This window comes from Talaromyces rugulosus, chromosome III (genome assembly GCF_013368755.1).
Source record: "Talaromyces rugulosus chromosome III, complete sequence".
NCBI lineage: Eukaryota > Fungi > Ascomycota > Eurotiomycetes > Eurotiales > Trichocomaceae > Talaromyces > Talaromyces rugulosus.
In genome coordinates, this window is record NC_049563.1 from 86456 (window position 1) to 103272 (window position 16817).

The window sequence follows — 16817 nt, forward strand, 5'->3', positions numbered from 1 at the left end:
CAACTCTTCCCTACAACAAGTTGCCCAAGCGAGGAACCGTCAATCCAAACACATTCTCGGGATCGTAATCTTTCTTCGTCGTGAGGATGTCCTGGGCATAATCGCCGAAATACCTAGTAAGCGTATGCAAATCACATGGGTATTCCACGTGATCTAAGGATATGTAAACATGATCAAGAAGATTACTGGAATTGGTGTTTTTAACCTCAGCCCACGTATCAAACGCCCATTGTTCTGATGTCTCTGCTTTTTCTGTGGTAGTTGCACATCCCACAATTTCCAACATAAAATGAGGTTCCCTTGTGGAAAACACAGAGGCACTGGCTGGAGTTTCAGAAGTATCTCTCAACTGATGGATTGAAAACATTGTTCCTGGATCAGCTGGTAATTTCTCCAGGGCGCGACCGATACATCCCGTCACTTCCTGCGTCATATCTTTCACGCTATGCGTGCGGAATGAGCCATACATAGTAGACGGAATGAGCGCTGCATTTCCAGAATACCACTTCGGGATAGTAGTAACCTCCACTGTGTTCATGATCACGGTACCCAGGCAAGCAATCTTGTTGCACCAGTGATAACCTTCCTCAATTGATTCTGAGCTCCACATGAAACTGACACAGAATACTCTTCCAGGCGGTCCATTAACCACCATTTGCTGTAGTGTAAGCTGCTTAGGCAAACCATGTTTTGAGATTTCTTGGTATTTTGCGTTGTAGTCCATAAAAGTTTTACTGATTTCTTGTGAATCATAAAATATTGCGCCGGTAAGAAGCTATATCAAAAATTAGATCTCGAGATACTGACATTTTACATACTGGAAAAGGGAAACATAAAACCGACTTACACTTTTTAAATGATATACCTTAATTGAAACATCAATTATAATTCCAAAAGCACCTCCTGCACCACGTACAGCCTTTAGAAGGGTATCATCCGCTCTGACGATAGCACCGCTTGCATCGACTAGAGTGGCGGCAACAATCTGGTCAACGCCCAGTCCCCAGTGGGAAGAAAATGGACCATAACCGCCGTACATTGCCCAACCCAGATAGCCCACAGAGGGAATGGCACCTGTTGGTGTTGCAAGCCCTTTATCCCACAAGGCATTGCAAAGCTCGTGCTGTAAAATCCCTGCACCTACAGTCGCAGTCTCGCGGTTAGCGGCGATATCTACTGATGCAAAGGCCCGCATATCGATAGTCAAGGCACCCTCTTCTATTGAAAAACCTAGAAGGTGGTGACCGCCTGCGCGGACAGTGAATTTTATCCCATTTGAACGCAGAAATTGTACAAGCACACTAACTTGCTCTGCCGTCTCTGGATGAGCAATTGCTAGCGGGTTGGCCTTGCGGGACAGAATAAACACCTTTCGGTCTGCCAGGTATTGGGGAGAAGAAGGTAGAGTGCACTTGATGCCTGGATGATTTTTGAGGAAATCCTCAAGAGCCGCTAGATGTGATTGTTCCATTGTAGGAAATTAACACAATTATGCTTTCAGTGTTGGAAAAAGAGAGTCGGGTAACAAAATAAGGGTGGAAAGGAGAGAGAAACATGATGTGACAGCCCTTCCGGCCATTTATAGGTGCGTTGATGGCCTCTGTTTCCTGTATTTTTCCCCTCCTGCTTTCTGCGTCAGGTCTAGTGATTAGTGAATGACACTGCCATTTTGATTTAGCGGAACCCGAACCCGAACCCGAGCCCAGCTGATTGGTTACGTGAATATATAGAACGGAGTATCCAATTAGATAATCTAGGGCTGACGTGGTAGGTGTCGAACTGGACGAAACAGGCTAGATATTGAGGCTCTGGATTGACGCATGAGACAGCTTTGCTTGGTGGGAAATGACTGAATTGACAGGGTGTAAGGATAATTACAGGTTCGCTAGTAAAAACTGTTTTCTTTGTTCGCTTCCACGTGACCGCATGTTGGCCTGAGGCTGATTTGTCGACAGTAGGTAGGAAATACAAAATCAAACATTTTCTTTATAGCTTACGCCGGTCTAGGGTCCGAAAATGAATCGCCTCAAATTGGCATTTCAGCAACAAAACACCAATACTTAGTTATCTGCGAATCACAGGCATAACCACGCACGATACGATCAAAAAACCTATACTTTTTCCGACATGCACTTGACCTACTTCGGTCAACCCCGCCCCATCCCCCCAGCCGCCCCCAAAGCTGATGAACCGCAAACTACAAAGGTGTCTTCGGGGGATTCATTATTAATAATTGCCTCGGCATTCGGTACCTATTTTATCACCGAGAACCGAGTGCCCCTACTTCGTCTTTGGGCAATCCAGCGTATCAAGGACATCGACTAATATAGATCCTTTCTTAATAGACGCTTGTACGTAGTTGGGCACCAGTAATTAGTAATACATCTTGCACATCGGTTTGTAACCACCTCCAAAGCAGACCGGTTGCAGTTACAAATCACTTGATCTTCTAAGAGGAGTATTACGGCACTAATCTATTTTAGGTTGGAATTCCCAGTGGATAAAGACAAGGATTGTCGCTAGAAGAAACGCGGCTAAAGCCTCCATGGAATAATAATGTACCATTCTTTCTAAGCCCAGGTTGAAGTCTGGGACCAGCTTCGGGGTGGGAAAATTCATGACTTAAATCTACTGGAAATACGCCCTAAAGACTCTTCAAACCCCTATGGAAGGTTTATGGGCAAAAAACAATTGACGGCGCCAGATCTGCCTAAAAGTTCCAGTGTGTCTTTTCTTTCCAGCACTCTTTCTTCCAGTTGTTTACTGACTTCGGGAAGAAATCAACAACCCCACAGACACCCATATCGTGAGCGAACACGAAGAGCACATTATCCTGTCCGTCTACCTTCTGCGCATCTTTGATGGTTTTGATAGTCCTAGGCAAGTCTATGGCTAGGACGGGATCAAAAAAAGGCTCATTAGGTTTACGGTCCCACCTGATGTTCAAGGCTCGAAATAAAGCACCGTCGGGGTAGGACATTTCTTTTCCGGACGGGGTCAAGTGTATCTCGGCTGGAATTGAAAGATTGTTTGAAGGTCTAATTTTAGCCCCATGATGACATATGTTACATCCCATGAAGACAAAAGTTTCAGGGTTTGTCGTCGTTCGTGCGAGACCCGAAAGGTAACCAACTGCATGGCCAGGTGTGTTGAGAAGAAAGAAAGAACCATCCCCAAAAAAGTCCAAAGCAGCAAAATCACATATTCTAAGACATGATTGACCAGGCACGAACTCTATTTCTTGCACATTTCGACTTCTACCGACGTAGTCAATATACCTTGGGTTCTTACCCGGTGTACGGAATAGAGGCACATTACTCACTTGAAGTATCTTTCTGGCAGCTCCACATGCTGCTTGGTCGGATATCCGGGAAGAAATTCATCTTTGAACCCTGGACCAACAACTAGGCCTGTTGCGGGTGGAACGGCCTCTATATCTCCGACGTGATCCCAGTGTCCATGACTAATCTCGTTGTCAGTTGCTCGATATATGCAATGGTGGTAGAAGGTTGTTACCTCCAGATAACACTTTCGACATGGGTGAGCTCGACACCGCTTTCCGTCAATACTTCTGCAACGGACTTTGTTTCCGTCACTGTAACGCCAACTCTTCGATGACAGCAACCACAGAGGGTGGAAAGGAGCCGACGTTAGAAAGGCCACCAAGGTCGAACAATACCTTGCGCCCAGTGGAACTTTCTACTAAAAAAAACCAAGACCCTACAGGAGGAACCTCATCAAATTTGTCCATTTCTGGGGAAAGCAAGAAGTTTGTCGGCATGCCTGAAAGCCTGAAACCTGAGTCGATGATATGAACCTTTGCCGCAGCCCCCTTTGGCACTTCAAAAGATGGCTTGGGTGTCATTTTCCTTTCCGTGTCTCAAAATACTGCCTCTGTGATATTAGTAAATGCAGCAATGTTCAAGGTAGCGAAAAACTTCAACTTGTGGCTTTTATATCCACACCCCGGTACGCGGTTCTCGGCTACTTTAACATTTGAAGCCGATATATTTATAACTACTGAGTAGCGCAATAAGGCCACTTCCACATTTTTGTCACAGTGTTATGGAAATTTTCATAATCAAACCAAGTCAATAGATGCCATGGTATTCGCCTATCAATGGTTTCTGGCTGGGATGTGGTTTTTTATTTGCGAGCAACAAGAATCGGCCTGGTCGCTGTGTCATTTGGATACATGTACCCTTGGCCCTATTCGTAAGTTTCAGAAACCTTTGTCAGTTTACTCTAAAGTCAATACCTCCACGTGCATCCCTCAATTTGGGGAACTTGGCTTTAATACCAGTTGTTGTGGGAAGATAGATACTGTTGATATCGCGGCAATGTCGAGCAACCTAATAACAGGCATATAACCAGTATCACTACTATAGAACTAGTCTATAATGATGTAATGTATTGGCACAGCTGTCAGCATAATTTAGATCCCACATTTAAAGCATGAAAATAGATTTTTTGCATCAATTTATAGATCCACAAGACCGGTTGACAAGTCGATATATTTTACATACATCAATGTCACAGGTGCAACAGCATTCTTGTTCCGAAAACGACATCTAGACATCTAGGACAGGCTCCCGGTGTTATTAGACGACTAAAAGCCGCAAAATAAAGTATTGAAAGTCTCAAAAGGCATGAAAAAATACCGGCAAAGTTTAAATCCACGGGGAAAATAGCCCAGTGAGTGCAGTCAGCACGCAGCATCTCGTTTCCGTTTACGTTGATTGAGAGGCGGAATTGCTACCAGGATCGCAGCGCAAGAATAGCGGGTATTCACCGAAGCTTCGTTTCCATATGAAAGTTGAGTAAAGGCCATTTCCTCGTGTTGGGGTTCGTTTACCCACATAATACCCGGGAGATAATAAGCTGGCCATACACTGTTGCTCGCCTCGTCCAGCCCTTCTCCTTCGTCCTCCTGTGCTTTGTCAGTGACAAAATACTGTTTGCGCGTTGTCCCGACTCGCGATCCTTCGGTCGTGTACAGTCCACTTTCGTCTCTGTCTTTAGAAGCTTCGGTTATTCCTTTAACACGACGTGACATGAATAGAAGCTTCCAGTATTGGTCAACCTCTATCATGCTGTGGACTTTTTGGGGAAGAAATTCCGTGTATTCGATATCTTCAGGTAGTTCCCCGGTATCCAGGTAACCTAGTAATTCATCGAAGTCTTCCCAAACTTCCATATACCTCTTTTTGTTACACTTGACAACGCCATCGTTCTCGAGCTCGCGATTTCCTGGTCCATATCGTCCCCCGAATTCAAGCACAGGTAGGACATCGACTTCCAATCCAAGTGACCGAAACACTGAAAACAGTAAAAGATCCAAACCTTTCAATCCTCTGGGGAGTTGAAGCCTCGCAATTCCCGAGCTGTGCGGATAAGAATGGGAGCAGTATATCCCAAGTACGCCTCCTATAAATCATCAATAAAGGATAAAAACGGGGAATATGTTGCCTAATCGGTGGAATTGCATACCCTTCTCCGTGAATTCTTCCTTATATGTGACGTCTCTTAACCAACCATAAAGGGGCAGTGACTGGGCCTGGACAATTCCATTGTCCGGGCTATCATTCAATCCCACCGGCTCAGTTACATACAAATTATACGTCAGGGTTATTCTTTGGCCCTCAGAAACCGTCTTGATTTCATGCTCACAGTCACTATAAAATGCAGCCCACTGAATGACTGAATCACTTGTATTGCTCCATTCAAATTCTACACTGTTTCCGTCATGTTGGACAATGAAAGTTACTCCCTTGAATCGAGCTGGTAGGCAAACCACGAGGGAGCCGATCTGGTTTTCCGATCGCGGAGTATCAACATGTTTGCGAAATAGCCCGGATGGCCCCGAATATACCTATTAAAAATGTCTAAGTACGTGCTACTATGAATGCCTGGAATTGTTGATACGTACGTTCAATTTGTATAGTTCGGCCGTTAGCTTCCTAAATCCGAGGCTGTTCTGAGTCGTTGTGCTGATGCTCGGAAGCAATCTTTGCTCAATATTTTCTATGATACCAAAATTGGCCGGATGGAATGTCGTCGAAAAGTGACATGGGTCCATCTTGCCAGCCTTGCGGTACTCTGGATCGAACACATCCTTCTGTCCTCTTCCAAAAGTTGCCAGGGGACAATCATCAACTAGCTGTTGAAGTGTGGATTGGCTGGACTCCAATGTAGTGTCGTCAATTGGTAGAACCAGATTCCTTGCCTTTGAATCATTGCTAGTTGCCCAGAAGATTTTCACTGGACCCGAAAATTTACGGCGAGCAGAATCAGAGTTATCCGTGGCGTCAGGACCGCGAATTGGAATACTGCCTCCACAAGAGAAAGGTATTGTTGATTTTTGAGCGTCAATAAGGTTCTTCAACTGACGAGACACTTCCACTCTTGCTATGTGATTCGACGACGAGCTGTCTGTCTCGTCCTTGAGCACTTGTTCTCGGTATCGCTGATCCATCAAAATGTTCCATAGAGTCTCATGAAAAGAGTCGCATCCGTCACTATCTCCGAATCTATCCCTCACCTGGCGCCATCTGGACTCCAATTTCCACTGCAGCTTGGTATCATCCATGATTTTCGATTCGTTTTTGTCTAGATAACCAGGCAGCAAACGATTAAGACGGGTTTGTAGCTCTTTGTAGCTCCCCTCGTGTTCCTTCGATAGGGTTGCTAGGTCAGGGAGAGATTTGTAATCATGGCGCTGTTTAATGTTGTTCAAAAAAAGATCAAAACATGCGTCTAGCTTACACTCCTGGTTTGTGTCAAGTAGTCAGCATACTCAAACACAGCTATACATAATAAGTACCTCGACCATTTTCTTAGTCACCGCTTCCTCAAGTTCAACCCAACTGTACTTCTTGTCGCTTTCCATAGCTTAGATAGTTGGCCTTGGTCACCAAACTTAAATATTGAAGAGTAGTTAGCAACACAGGATTGATGCAGAGGAAAATCGTTGGGGGTCACCTGGAGGAGCGGAGAGCGGCTCTGCCGGAAACAGTGGCCGTGCGTATCGACCAAACATCCAAGCATCATCATAACGACATTGTATACTCTTAACCATAATAATTTGGTGGGAATCTTACATAATGAAGAACCATGCATTAATCTTTGACACGTAGTCCATTTCAAATCCCCTAGTGACAAGTAAATATTCATGTCAACTGGTAGTTGATATATTAAATATTACTCTCAATGCTACTGAGGTATCAATTCAAGTTACAAGTACCAGACTTTAAATTCCACATTCAAGGTTGACATCTGGACTTTAAATGTTCCAATAAACCGATCATTGTATATTTTCCTATATATAATGATCAGAATGGCAACCCAATCTCGCATCGCTGTTTTCCAGATATCAGCAGAAGAACATCTATCAATATATATATATATATTCCATGTCATTGATGATGTCGATTGATGTTGAAACAATATAGCAGTCATGTTGATGACGTCAGACATCAGCGACCCAACCCAACATTGAAGCGCTTCAGCCTTACTTGTAAATATTGCATATCGTCCACTTACTAGTACCTAAGGAGAGTTGATTTTTCAATACCGAGAAATTACTATCAATTGATGTATTTCATGTCATGAAACGAATGATATAAAAAGCGGTAGTGTTATCCCTATTTGATCACTCTGTTATCGATTCATCTAATATTCACAAATTTAGCCCTTTCAAATGATTGTTGTAGGGTCTTTTGACTAGCTTGTACAGATTTAGAACTCTGAGGGAGTTGCTGAAGACTCGTGAGCAGGGTTGACGAAAGGTAGGAATAGGTCTCATCGGTCATTTTTCCTTTACAATATTTATCAATGATAAAGTTGCCCATCAAGATCACGGAGTCAATAACATGATGGGGGTACGGGTCGATCGAGATAAAAGAGGCGGTAATGGAGTGATCAAGACGATCAGATCTAGATACGGTCGTGGGGACATATCCCAATTCGTGGATTGTGAATTTGCTCTCAATTCCCAACTTGAGGGTATTGAACGATTCATGCTCAGCGTCGCATCTTGTCTCCGCGAAGTCCGCTAGTAGATCAGAGCGCCCAGCAGCCTCGAGTGCATCCACTATAATTAGGATGCCAAGATGATACTGAAGACTGAATTGGTACCAACTGAATCTATTAAGTTGGTTCAGGAAGTGAAGTTGTCTCTCACAGGCGTTAAGAAGAGGACGAATTGAACTTTGAAATATGTCAATTGCGTCAAGAACTGCTCCCCAAGAAGAAAGGACACTTTCCTCTTCTACTCCTTCTCTGAATGCTTCCTTGAGCGAAGTAGCTGTTTTCCAGAGGTACAATTGACATACAGATGCTGCCGATAAAATCTGAGAGGCTACTTCATCAGACACCTCCAAGGTCTTTGTACGCAACTGATCAGTTCGGGAGTGAAGCGACCCCACGAGGAATGTCCTTGCTAGACGCCATACTGGCTCTAGACATGCTCCCTTCAATCCAGAAGTTAGAGAGGACCTAAAATTCGACGTCAAAGAGCTTGACGTGTCCCATATAACAGCAGCCCAGAACGCCCTGGTTTCAAAGTCTAGGTGTGTCTCTGTAAGACCCGGGGTAGGAACTGATCTTGCTATCGCATCTATCCACGCCGACACCTGGGATCCGAAGTATTGACATGTTTTTTGACGTTCCCGTAGCCTCTGGATTTGCAGCAAAGCAGTGTGGATGCATATCAAGCCGCTGATGCCCATCAATTCTTCCTCTTCAGGGATTCCTACTGGAATTGGAGTCTGAGAGAAGAGATACAAAGCTAAAATAGACCGATAGGATGCGTGGTTGACGACTCTGAGCATAGCTTTCCTCGCCATACGCCAGGATTCTCTGATAAGTGCTTCGTCCTGGCCTACCACGTCATAGTTTCTATGCGGTATTAGAGGAAACCACCGTGCCACAAATGCCTTCATCGCGCTTGTCAAACATTCGTCTATTTGGTGTTCCTTTTCTTCTTTTCGGATATCTGTCTCAGACCAATGCCCTCGCCGTTGGCGGAGAGATTCCTCGTTTAGACAAGCGTCAAGTGACCTGAACAGTTTCGTCACAGGAATACATACGTCACTATGAGGATTGTCTCTATTCGGTTTCAGAAACATTATTAGCTTTGGAGAAATTTGGTTTTCACACTTACACAAATGGGCAACCATTCTTGCCAACCGAAAGCCCTAAGATGGTATCGAACCCTTTTTCAAAAATCCGATTAGACCAGTCCTTTAGCAGGTCATCTTCCAACCTAGCGGTTGAAACAAAAGCAACATGTCCTCCTTCGGATGTTTGAGATGAGAAGACAGGGTCTGGACATAGACTTTGGGGTTTTTTCTGTAGGCGATCCACCCACTACATTGTGTGAGTGGTGGTTAAAAAACAGGTTCCACCAGCCATAAGAGCAAGTTTATGTATCTCACCTCGAATGTACATGTTTTATTCCTTTTAGCACATCTTGAACAGGAGCCCTGCCATCTAATCCTACCTGGACAGTGGCCAAGCTTCGAGGCATCGCATGCCACGCGTGCGTGGCGACATGCATCACAACTAGAAAATTGCGTTCTCTTCCTCTGCGAAGAGTTACCCAACATCTTCATCCCCCGCGTGTGAATTGCCTATTTTAGATGCACATTGACAAGTCTACTTCTTTGCAAATTTACTATCATGCATTTTTTTTTCTCGCTCGACTGTTTCGGTTCCGGCTACCGGAGCCGTAGGATTGCCACCCCGGGCCGGCCGGAAGCGATCATCGGAGCCGTTCCATTTCATCCGTGGATTGGAACTAGTAGTGTTGGTTTCTAGCCTACACTTTTCTATTCGTGTTATGCGCTCGTTTTGTTTAATTTCTATCTCGATCGTTCAGCGGAACATGTTTAACCTGTTCTTTAGAAACCCCGGACCCGATTTTTGCGTCTCTTTAAATTTAGAATAGGTGAAGTGTTGAGTCATGGGTTTCAGTGACTACGGTTTGGTCATTATATTACCTTTACTGGGTATAAATATCAGACAGTGTGCTGGGCCCAGTGTTCGCTTTTTCCTTTCATGCCATTTCATCTCCTCTAGTCATTAAGTAGTTATTCTTCGAAGCAGATTTTACATTTTTGTTTTTCAGTTCTGATAAAAGGATGCCCTCAACACAAATAGCCCTTGCTGGTGCCACAGGTAACCTTGGAATTCCTATTTTGAAGGCTCTCCTCGACGCCGGTTTCCCTGTGACTGTACTGTCGCGAAATGGCGGAAATGCGGCAGTATTGACTCCCTACCCAAAAATTGTCATCAAAAAAGTCAATTTTGATTCCGTGGAATCTCTTACTTCTGCTTTGCATGGGGTAGATGTTGTCATCTCTTGCGTTGCCACACTGGCGATAGGTAGTCAGAACCCCTTGATCGATGCTTCCGTCGCTGCTGGAGTGAGAAGATTCATCCCCGCGGAATTTGGTATGGACTCTGCAAATGAGCTATGTGCCCAGCTACCTGTTTGTGCGCCCAAAGTCGATACTCAGAAGTATCTGCAAGAAATGTCAAAATCAAACCCGAACTTCACCTATACTGCCATCGCGAACGGACTATTTTTGGACTGGGGTCTCAAGAACAATTTCATCTTGAATATGGCAGAACACAGCGCCATCCTATATAACGGTGGTAATGTGCCTTTTAGCACCACGAACCTCACTAATGTCGCGACGGCTGTCTTGGGCGTTATTCGCCACCAGCCTCAAACCGCAAATCGCATTGTCTACATTCATTCAGCATTGGTCACCCAGAACGAACTCATCCAGTATGCTAAAGAGATCGATGGCAAGGACTGGAAAACCGATATCCAAGACACAGAAGATACCAGAAAAGGAAGTCTGGTCGAGCTGGCTAAAGGACCCCAGGGTGACATTGATGCTGCAATGCTCGGGTTTTGCGTCTGTGGTTCGTTAACTACGGAGTATGGCTGTGACTTTTCCAGTCACCTGGATAATATATTATTAGGTGTGAAAAAGTTAAACAAAGCTGAGCTTCGAGCACTAGTGGCGAGTTATCTATGATCAGTATATTCTAAAAGAAAGCGGCGAATAATAGCCAATGCCAGTTAACGAGAAGTAACATTCCTATGGTACACTTTCAGCGTAACCTATTAGTAATGCCCTAGTGCATGTTGTTCGTTTCTTATTGCCTCTTTAGTCCTTTTGATATGTGAATAGATATTAAAGGAAAAATGGTACCGTTAAAATTTCTTTAACCCTAACCCCTGACGTTTCTCTTCGTCTAGCAGAGTCTTTGGTTGGATGCCATCTATTTATCATAACTTTCGACATTATTAGACAACGCTACTTTTAAAAAGTGCTTCCAATCGCTTTCCTTCGCTGTCCGCTAGCTCACTATGGGTTTGAGCGGTGCCAATGGGATGATATGGAAACGGCCTAGGTGCATTTCATTAGACCGAAGTCGTATGAAAAATTTTTTTTGACATACCCATATTCAGGAACCCACGTAATGTGACAATTTGGGTCACTTTTCACTCTCAGTTTAACAATTCGCACCCAGAGATTGTCGAAAAATTGACGTTCTGCCGCGAATGCTGGGTTGAGAGGCTCTGGGCACTGCGAAGACTGGGTTGTGCCAATCCGTGCATGAATATGACGCACCTAGCCATAAGTTAGACACAGTGTAGATAAAAGTGGTATTTCTGATCCACTCACATTTGCCATAGCACGGGTGAGAATATCTTGGTCCTCTTCGCCTTGGTCTAAAAGCCTCTCACAGACAACAACCCAATGTGAGATATCAGCGGTGATCTGAAGTCTGTACACACTGTTAGATGAACTTTTCCTATTGCATATGATAATGAAATAAAGTACACACTTTGGCACTCGTTGCAATACATAGTCAGTAACATATGGATTGAAGAGAGACCTGTTGCGGTGTGTCTCGTGGCAGACTCTGCCCTGGAATCCTTCATCTCTTTCTATTTTGAGGGCATTTTCATAGAAATAAACCGAGTCGTCCCAGCTCCAGTAGTCACTACATAGATCAGCACGTTTATTTGGAAATATTTAGGCAGTTATATCAATAGCATACGCTCCAGATTGCGCATTTATAACGACAGGGTTTAGTATCCAGGCTAGTTGAAGTTGTTTGCGGAAGAATTGAAGGTGAATATCCGGACTCAAGCCTCGAGGACGAGGACCAACATAACCTGGCCAAGAGGAAAATATACTGACGCATTATTAGATGACCTTTCTAGTGGTAGGTAGACCTGATAAGCATTTACAGAGTGTTTATGAGCATTCCCGTCTCGTCACAAATACTGCGTAGAAGGGGAAGATGCTTGGGGTCGATCTCAGTTAGGGTGACCTCTATTCCAGCTGAAGTAGCAATACGATTAGCTAGGAAATTGCTTCTGTTGAATAACATGAAAACTTACCATAGCCGTGTGCTTTGTACTCAACCAACCTCTTTTTCCACCCTGTCATGTTAGGGCCGGGCTCAATGCCCCATAGCGACCGAAAGCGTGAAATAACGACCATGGTAGTAGGACGGTGTGACAATATAGTTGACTAGACACCGAGTTCGTAGAATCTTTCTTATTTATGGATCATTTAGCATAGCCAGGGCTAGGGCTAACGAGGGTTTAAGTCATCAAAATCACATAGAGTTTCAACATTGGTCAGGGTCCACAACTTGGGTGGATTGCTAGCCATGGAAATTGGAGATCCTAGGATCTTCTCTTAGCTGCAGTCACTCCAATTATCGATTTCCGATGGATCTACATAGTATACAGCCATCCAACACTCTTGGCGATCGTTCGGGTATCCACACTTCAATTGCCAATGTATTTCCGACATATGCGGAAATTGAAAATCCAGTTGCCGATATACTGTGGCTTCTCCGCACTCCTCACCTGTTACTCCGCACCCCGCACTTCACTTTTTGTATCACGCTCTATTTAATTAAAATGTTGCTCTGAGAAACACGCACCGTATTTTTGTGTGCGTATCTTTTTTGTTCGCTATATCTTCAAGTATACTCAAGATCATGAAGGCACTAAACTATGTTGGGCCTTACGTGGTCAAGGTCCAAGATGTTCAAATGCCAACGCTAGAGCATCCAGATGATATCATCGTTAGGGTCACTAGCGTATGTTTTATTTTGAACCAATCTATATGGGCCAATGGCTGATTTGTGATCCTGATACAGGCAGCGATTTGCGGATCTGACCTACAGTAAGGGCTATATGGTCATTGAAATCAGACATGGACTCACATTTTCCCAGCATGTATGAAGGTAGAACTGCGGCCGAGTCAGGCATCACCTTTGGTATTCTTTGTTGAATGTCCCTGTCAGAATTCAGCTTGGAACTAAAAATTATGTATTTAGGTCACGAGAACTTGGGTATCGTCGAGGAGCTTGGAGAGGGCGTTACACTATTGAGGAAGGGCGATAGAGTTGTCATGCCATTCAACGTGGCTGATGGACGCTGTCGCAATTGTGAGGAAGGGAAGACTGCGTTCTGTACCGGTGTCAATCCTGGATTTGCCGGTGGTGCTTATGGTTAGAGTCATCTCGCCAATGGAGTTTTATGTGCAACGGCTGACACAGAAATTGGTATAAATTCATTGTAGGCTATGTTGCCATGGGTCCCTATCGCGGAGGTATGAAACTGTTTCAATTCAAGCGCTGTGTACTAACGAAAGTAAAATTTAGGGCAAGCTCAATTTCTTCGCGTCCCATATGCGGATTTCAACGCCCTAAAGCTCCCACCAGGAACAGAGCACGAAGCAGATTTTGTCCTCTTAGCAGGTATGTTCAAACTCCTCTCGTTATCCTAATGAATCATATCTGACAATCAATAAGATATTTTCCCAACCGGTATACCCTTACTATGTGCCTTATAATGCAAGGAAGAGATGATCTCCTGACTCCTAATAGGATGGCACGGCATTGAGATATCAGGGTTCCAGCCTGGAGACAGTGTCGCCGTTTTTGGTGCTGGTCCCGTCGGCCTTATGGCAGCATATTCTGCACAATTACGTGGTGCATCTTCCGTTTACGTCGTCGATCGTGTCCCTGAGCGTTTGCGAGCGGCAGAAAAAATTGGATGCAAGGGCATAAACTTCACAACCGGGGACGGTGTCGATCAAATAATCAATCTCAATGGCGGAATGGTTGATCGCTCTGTGGATGCTGTCGGATATCAGGCAGTTGGCAATGATAACTCAAAAGAGCAACCTAATATTGTGCTTGAGAATATGATTCGGGTTACTAGAGCGTGCGGAGGGTTGGGAATCCCTGGTCTATATGTACCCAGGTGCGATACCCGTTGCGAGTGAATTGTCTTTCATCTTGACTGATGGTTTTGTTCAGTGATCCCGGGGCAGGTGATACTGCATCAGCGAAGGGAATGATAAGTTTAAGCTTTGGAAAGCTCTTTGAAAAGGTTAGATTGTTTTTGACCCAGCATGAATATACCTTTAATCATCTCTACAGGGTCTCACACTTGGTACTGGCCAATGCAATGTTAAAGCTTACAACCGCCAACTGCGAGACTTGATCATTGCTGGAAAGGCAACGCCAAGTTTTGTAGTTTCTCATGAGATTGGACTGGATGAAGCAGAAACTGCATATCAAAAGTTTGATAAGCGTGTTGAAGGGTATACCAAAGTAATCATCCATCCAAACGGCGGATTCAAGGACAAAATCCCATCAGTGGTGTCGTCATCATTGTAATAAATTGATACTATAGAATTTTCGATGTTATTTGATAACTGATTGGATGCTTATCATTACGACACGCGTTTCATCAAATGGCATACACCTGGCAACTTTTGATCAGAATAATAGGTTCATGATTTGATCAATGCCTTCTCCAAGTGCAAGGACGCGGGTTATCATGGTACAGTGTTACAGTGTTAGTTAAGGCCAGTATAATCCGTGAGTTTAACGCTCTGTCCAACGCAACTATTTTTCAGTATTCAAACGGAGAAATCGTTCAATTCTAGATTTCATTCTCGATAACAGAGCAACGAACAGCCCGTTTCAGCACGAGTTTAGTTTTCGGGCACATATGGCCAATGCCTGAGTAGTTCTACTACATCTATTTTAATCTCCACATTCTTATAGTTTAAAATAGTTGTTTAAATTAATTTTTGCATGAATTTGTCAAATATGGCCCCTTGCATTACACCGTTCGCCGCTTGAATGGTATCATTTCCAGCTTCCAAGCTTCTCAATGCCACGCACATGTTTGTCATGCTATTACCAACTTACAAATACGTACCCGTTATTATAAATTCAATTTCACTGGTTGTACCATTGGCCAATACAGCGCTAGCATGCTACGTCGTCGTCCGGCCTGACTTTTGGCCGAAATCCCCAAAGTCTCCAAAGTCTCCGAATACTTTTGAAATCGGAATGATTGCGGCGTGATTATCTATATAATTCCGGAATGCTTACTTTCATCGAATAACGCGGGCTAGTAGTGCTTCGAGTCGATTACGGAATTAGTATCGCCAAATAGATTACTATAAAAGGCCGTATTGCTTTTCTGTTTTCACCATGCTAGTCTTTTATCTTTTAAGTACCTGTTGACTCTGTTGACATTTTGTATGACAGAACAACATTGATCACAAGGCTATATAATTTCCAACATGGGAGAAGAAGCCCCACGTACAACTTCACAGTGGTCCGTCGTCGGCCAGAATGGAATCCAAGACCTCCTCTATCAAGAAGCCGTTCCCATACCGCCTATAGGAGACCATGACTGTCTTGTCAAAATCGAGGCTGTGTCTCTGAACTACCGGGATGTGGCTATCATAAATGTGAGTCTTCCTTAACGTGAATCGGGGGCAATTGTCGTTTTAATTAAAAACTCAATAGAATCAATATCCGCTTTCTGTAAAACTTCCGGTTGTCGCAGTCTCTGACGGTGCAGGTATTGTAATTGCTACGGGTTCTCGTGTCAAGAACTTCAAACCCGGTGATAAGGTTTGCGCAGCTATCTGCCCAGCACATGAACATGGGCGAATGGATGCCGATAAACTAGCCACCACGCTGGGTGGAGGCACTGATGGCCTTTTGAGCCAGTATTCTGTGTGTGAGGAGGGTGGTCTTCTTGCGATACCGAGAAACCTGTCTACCTTCGAAGCAAGTGCACTGCCCGGCGCCGCCGTTTCCGCATGGAATTCCCTTTATGGAAGCGAAAATATTAGTAGCGCAGTTACTCGAATCAAACCCGGTGATATAGTGTTGACTCAAGGTACCGGCGGTGTAAGCCTGTTTGCAATACAGTTTGCGGTGGCTGCTGGGGCAACGGTAATTGCCACGACATCGCAATCTTCGGGCCCAAAGGTTGATCTACTAAAATCGCTTGGAGCAAGACATGTTATCAATTACCGAGAAGATGAAGATTGGGGAGAGACAGCAGCGAGTCTTACACCAAATAGGGTCGGCGTTGACCATGTACTTGATGTGGGCGGCGCGGGTACCCTGGAACAATCGCTCAAGGCCGTTCGGTTTGAAGGCACCATATCAGTGATAGGGTTTCTTTCAGGGACTGGACTTGGCCCGGGGTTGTTATCCGCTTTAAGTCGAGCTATAACTGTGCGCGGAGTGTTAGGTGGGTCGAAGCTTCAGCTTGAAGAAGTAATTCGTGCTGTTGAGAGGTGTGGGATTAAGCCAGTTATTGATGAGAAAGTCTTTGGACTTAGCGAAGTTCGTGAAGCGTATCAGTATTTGATGGATAGCAAGCATGTTGGGAAGGTCGTCGTTAGAGTAAGCTAATGATGTCGGTGTGCTTTTGTTTCTGATATGCA

At 44.4% G+C, this 16817-nt stretch overlaps 7 protein-coding genes across 7 annotated transcripts; 2 read left to right on the plus strand and 5 right to left on the minus strand.

Annotated features, from left to right (window-relative positions):
• Positions 1 to 10: 10 nt before the first annotated feature.
• TRUGW13939_04881 (uncharacterized protein) lies at positions 11 to 1471 on the minus strand (the record flags this gene model as incomplete). The annotated part of the gene is made up of 2 exons (XM_035488046.1): positions 11 to 775; positions 848 to 1471. The coding sequence occupies 2 exons, from the start codon at positions 1469 to 1471 to the stop codon at positions 11 to 13; spliced, it is 1389 nt and encodes a 462-aa protein (XP_035343939.1).
• A 1239-nt stretch (positions 1472 to 2710) lies between these two features.
• Positions 2711 to 3865, minus strand: TRUGW13939_04882 (uncharacterized protein; the record flags this gene model as incomplete). The annotated part of the gene is made up of 4 exons (XM_035488047.1): positions 2711 to 3257; positions 3323 to 3463; positions 3517 to 3555; positions 3609 to 3865. The coding sequence occupies 4 exons, from the start codon at positions 3863 to 3865 to the stop codon at positions 2711 to 2713; spliced, it is 984 nt and encodes a 327-aa protein (XP_035343940.1).
• An 840-nt stretch (positions 3866 to 4705) lies between these two features.
• On the minus strand, positions 4706 to 6889 carry TRUGW13939_04883 (uncharacterized protein; the record flags this gene model as incomplete). Its single annotated transcript, XM_035488048.1, has 4 exons — positions 4706 to 5427; positions 5491 to 5872; positions 5930 to 6769; positions 6824 to 6889. 4 exons carry the CDS (start codon positions 6887 to 6889, stop codon positions 4706 to 4708), a joined length of 2010 nt encoding a protein of 669 aa, XP_035343941.1.
• A 778-nt stretch (positions 6890 to 7667) lies between these two features.
• On the minus strand, positions 7668 to 9559 carry TRUGW13939_04884 (uncharacterized protein; the record flags this gene model as incomplete). Its single annotated transcript, XM_035488049.1, has 3 exons — positions 7668 to 9108; positions 9164 to 9369; positions 9503 to 9559. The coding sequence occupies 3 exons, from the start codon at positions 9557 to 9559 to the stop codon at positions 7668 to 7670; spliced, it is 1704 nt and encodes a 567-aa protein (XP_035343942.1).
• A 583-nt stretch (positions 9560 to 10142) lies between these two features.
• Positions 10143 to 11051, plus strand: TRUGW13939_04885 (uncharacterized protein; the record flags this gene model as incomplete). Its single annotated transcript, XM_035488050.1, has 1 exon — positions 10143 to 11051. The coding sequence occupies one exon, from the start codon at positions 10143 to 10145 to the stop codon at positions 11049 to 11051; it is 909 nt and encodes a 302-aa protein (XP_035343943.1).
• A 272-nt stretch (positions 11052 to 11323) lies between these two features.
• On the minus strand, positions 11324 to 12533 carry TRUGW13939_04886 (uncharacterized protein; the record flags this gene model as incomplete). The annotated part of the gene is made up of 7 exons (XM_035488051.1): positions 11324 to 11426; positions 11479 to 11651; positions 11706 to 11808; positions 11869 to 12027; positions 12085 to 12222; positions 12278 to 12371; positions 12431 to 12533. 7 exons carry the CDS (start codon positions 12531 to 12533, stop codon positions 11324 to 11326), a joined length of 873 nt encoding a protein of 290 aa, XP_035343944.1.
• A 508-nt stretch (positions 12534 to 13041) lies between these two features.
• Positions 13042 to 16785, plus strand: TRUGW13939_04887 (uncharacterized protein; the record flags this gene model as incomplete). The annotated part of the gene is made up of 13 exons (XM_035488052.1): positions 13042 to 13143; positions 13204 to 13229; positions 13280 to 13323; positions 13384 to 13557; positions 13629 to 13658; positions 13711 to 13806; positions 13861 to 13875; positions 13936 to 14314; positions 14371 to 14443; positions 14494 to 14667; positions 14848 to 14914; positions 15637 to 15824; positions 15883 to 16785. The coding sequence occupies 13 exons, from the start codon at positions 13042 to 13044 to the stop codon at positions 16783 to 16785; spliced, it is 2271 nt and encodes a 756-aa protein (XP_035343945.1).
• Positions 16786 to 16817: the final 32 nt, after the last annotated feature.